The sequence below is a fragment of the Malus sylvestris genome, chromosome 8 (assembly GCF_916048215.2).
Source record: "Malus sylvestris chromosome 8, drMalSylv7.2, whole genome shotgun sequence".
Lineage (NCBI taxonomy): Eukaryota > Viridiplantae > Streptophyta > Magnoliopsida > Rosales > Rosaceae > Malus > Malus sylvestris.
Window position 1 is genome coordinate 18,697,103 of NC_062267.1, and position 3,193 is coordinate 18,700,295.

Genomic DNA, 3,193 nt, shown 5'->3' on the forward strand with positions numbered 1-3,193 from the left:
ACCCGATTAGCGCCTAGCGTCCTTTAAAACCTTGCCTAAAAACATTTCACTTACAAGTGAAAGAAAAATATTTTCTTTTTGTTAACGGTAATGAATAGGAACTTGAAGTTCTTTTTGATACGGTGGGGTAAGTTGAGATATCAACTGAAATATTTTGGATACGCTACGAATACATTGCATTCGATACTAATTTCTGCGACCGTGTGCGATTAGTGTGGGACGAAATGCATTTGATGTACACAAAACTCGTGTAGTCAAAGATTATGTAAGATCCCGACGTACAAGATATCGCCAAATGACTCATCCATTCTATGGGTTTAGGATCCCAAATTTGATATGCAAGCCTCAATGAGTCACAACCCCTCATTCTACAACCTGCGGAACATGCAACAAATTCGACCACCTTCGTCTCAGTATCGTTTCATCCCTTCATCTCTCCTAAGAGCTCGGGATTTTCTAATATGCACTGCAGGATCCTTGGCCATTGGATGGATCATTGACTGCATCCAATGCTGCAAGAATACCATATACCGGAGCACAGTAGAAATTTTGCTAAGGATCTTTGAGCAACCAACTAATATGTAGAAATACACAGCTTCTTGCCTCATTCAATCAGCCACTTACGAAGGCAAATATTGAAAAGCATCAGGCGTCTTACGCAGGGTGAAGTTTTCATAATCTGTTCTTATTCGGGGGACATTCAAACCAATTGTTTCTTCATAACTACAAGCATGGTGCAGTTTAAACTTTAAATAATATACTTCTAACGAAAAATTAACCAAGTTTTATAGTGATAGCACCATCATAAAGAAATCAAAATAATACGACCTTCAAATAATCTAAAGAAACAACATACTTGACTCCCTTAATCTGCACGAGATTGCCCTGATCGGGATGAGAGGATGATCCCCACGATGAGACCATACAAGGCAAGAGCTTCAGCAAAGATGAGGATAAGAATCATACCAACGAAGAGCTTGGGCTGCTGTGCATTAGCTCTGAGATTAATCCAAAACGAACAATTGGTTAAATATCATTCCACGTGTTATGTCTTCGATAGAAGAGTGCAAGTAGTGCCCTATTTACCAATGTACAATCTCATGCGGAAGAAAGCATACGAAATTCAATCAAGTGCAAAAACTACTGAACCAAAAAGGAACGGAGCTTTTGATTCCACCGAATCCAAACAATGACCCACATTTTAAGAAAAAACAACCAGGAGATTCTTGATCAAGTGTTTCAAATCCCCGCTGGTGATGTTGCTATAGTTTTGAGTTTTTTGACACTAGGATTATAATTCAAACTATAGCAATCACATCGCATAAACCCTGGTTATCAAAGGATGAAGGGCCTGTAACTAGCCAATCTTACAATTAATCAGAAACACAAAAATAAAAGGCACAAATGACACTCATATGTAACCCAAACAGCTTTCACCTATTTCCTTGGAACTGAATGTGACAAGGTTGAATCCTATCAAAGCATATACCCGTTAACCCAATACCAAATAGGAAATGTAATTCTACATCAGTACAGAATATCCGCATTCCACATTAGCCATACAACTAAAAACCAACTTCGTTAAACTACTGGCAATTTGGCATACAAACGATATATCATATATCCCTGTCCCCTTATAAAGTATTGTATCTCGGTTAATAGCTTATTGTTGAAAACACATAAGAACTTTGATTACAAATCCAAATGCTTCCCGAGTGGCGGGTATTCATCTAGCAGGTCTCATCGAGACGTTTAGCTTATTTCACCCAAACGCTGTCAACAACGGTTTCACTATTCAAAAGCTCTGTTGCCACTCCAAATTAATTCTCAAATGTCATTCATTTCCACTGTTCTAAAAACCCCCACTTAGGCGCTAAGCGGCTGGCCACCGGCCCGATTAATCCCTAGGCGTTTGAAAATCAAGAAAGGGCGCCTAGCCCACCTAGGTGTCCGTCTAGCATGTGTAGACCCGCCTATGTCACGACTCTCACTTATAGAAAATAGATAACTTATTCTGCATTTATTTTTTCAATACAATGTAGAAACTTAGTTGAATACTCAAATAAACACTCATTATATGTTTATTCCCATGTTTTTAATATGTTTTAATACTTTATCATTTATATATCATTTTATTTTGTAATTTATGTATCCCAATACAATATTTTTTTTAAATATAAATAGGCGCTTCTTTATATAATATATAATAAATTTACTTAAATCCGCCTAGCCGTCTAGGCGCTATGCGCCAGCCCACTATCCAACTGTCGCCTAGCACCTTTTAGAACCTTATATGAATGTAATGATTGTCAATAGGATACTAATGCACAGCTCTGTTACATCTACAATAAATTACAACATCTTCCTACACAATCATACAAATTATAAGTAATAAGACCAACAAAACAAATGGGTTTTGGTCAAATTCAGCTAAAACTACGAAATTATTATGAATTAAGAGGCAAGAGTTAGAGGGGTTACCGGACACCGGCGTCACCAACAATCCCAATCGCCATTCCGGCGGAGAGTCCGGCCAGACCGCAAGCAAGGCCAGATGACAAGTGAGCATACCCATCAAACAGATAATAAGATTTGGCCTTCGGGTTAATCCCGGTACTAATAATAACAGCTATAATAAGCCCATAGATCCCGAGCACTCCCGCCATAACCACCGGAACGATCGATTTCATCACGAGCTCCGGCCGCATCACTCCCATGGAGGCCACGCCCACACCGCTCTTGGCCGTCCCATAGGCGGCGCCCATGCCTGCGAAATCATGAAAATTAAGAATCGAAAGATCAGAATTTGAGAAAATTGAACGAAATTGAAAAACTTTGAGGGGAAAAAAAGAGATTGAAAAGCGAGGGGGATAGGAGTTTTACAGGAGAAGACGAGGGCTGCGGCGGCGCCGAGGAAGCCGAAGAAGGGAGCGGTTTCGTCGCCGCTGAAGGTAGAAGAAGCCATGTATCGCTGTGTGTGTGAGTGGGGGTGTATGGTTGCGGGGATTGGGTGGCGTGAGCGAATCTGGGGGTTTGGATGAAGACGAAGAAGCTCTGTTTTTAGTAGTTCAATAATGAATCGAATTCTGTCTTTGGGGATTTGAGAGAGAGAGAAAGAGTTGAATCGGGGAGGACGGTTGATTTTGATTTGAGCGGCTCGCGGCTCGCGGCTCGCGGCTCGCGGTAAATTGTC

General features: G+C 40.6%; 1 protein-coding gene across 1 annotated transcript; it reads right to left on the bottom strand.

Annotated features, from left to right (window-relative positions):
- Positions 1–669: 669 nt before the first annotated feature.
- On the bottom strand, positions 670–3,193 carry LOC126631707 (V-type proton ATPase 16 kDa proteolipid subunit-like). The gene is made up of 3 exons (XM_050301834.1): positions 2,884–3,193; positions 2,482–2,767; positions 670–998 (listed from the first exon to the last, which is right to left on the bottom strand). The coding sequence occupies exons 1-3, from the start codon at positions 2,963–2,965 to the stop codon at positions 866–868; spliced, it is 501 nt and encodes a 166-aa protein (XP_050157791.1). The 5' UTR covers positions 2,966–3,193; the 3' UTR covers positions 670–865.

What these genes read in the sequence shown, in the direction of transcription:
- LOC126631707 (XM_050301834.1), bottom strand. Translation starts at nt 2,965, where the DNA reads ATGGCTTCTTCTACCTTCAGCGGCGACGAAACCGCTCCCTTCTTCGGC. An exon ending in CGCAGCCCTCGTCTTCTCCT is followed by an intron (nt 2,768 to 2,883) that starts GTAAAACTCCTA and finishes ATGATTTCGCAG; the next exon opens with GCATGGGCGCCGCCTATGGG. An exon ending in GTTGGTGACGCCGGTGTCCG is followed by an intron (nt 999 to 2,481) that starts GTAACCCCTCTA and finishes GATTAATCTCAG; the next exon opens with AGCTAATGCACAGCAGCCCA.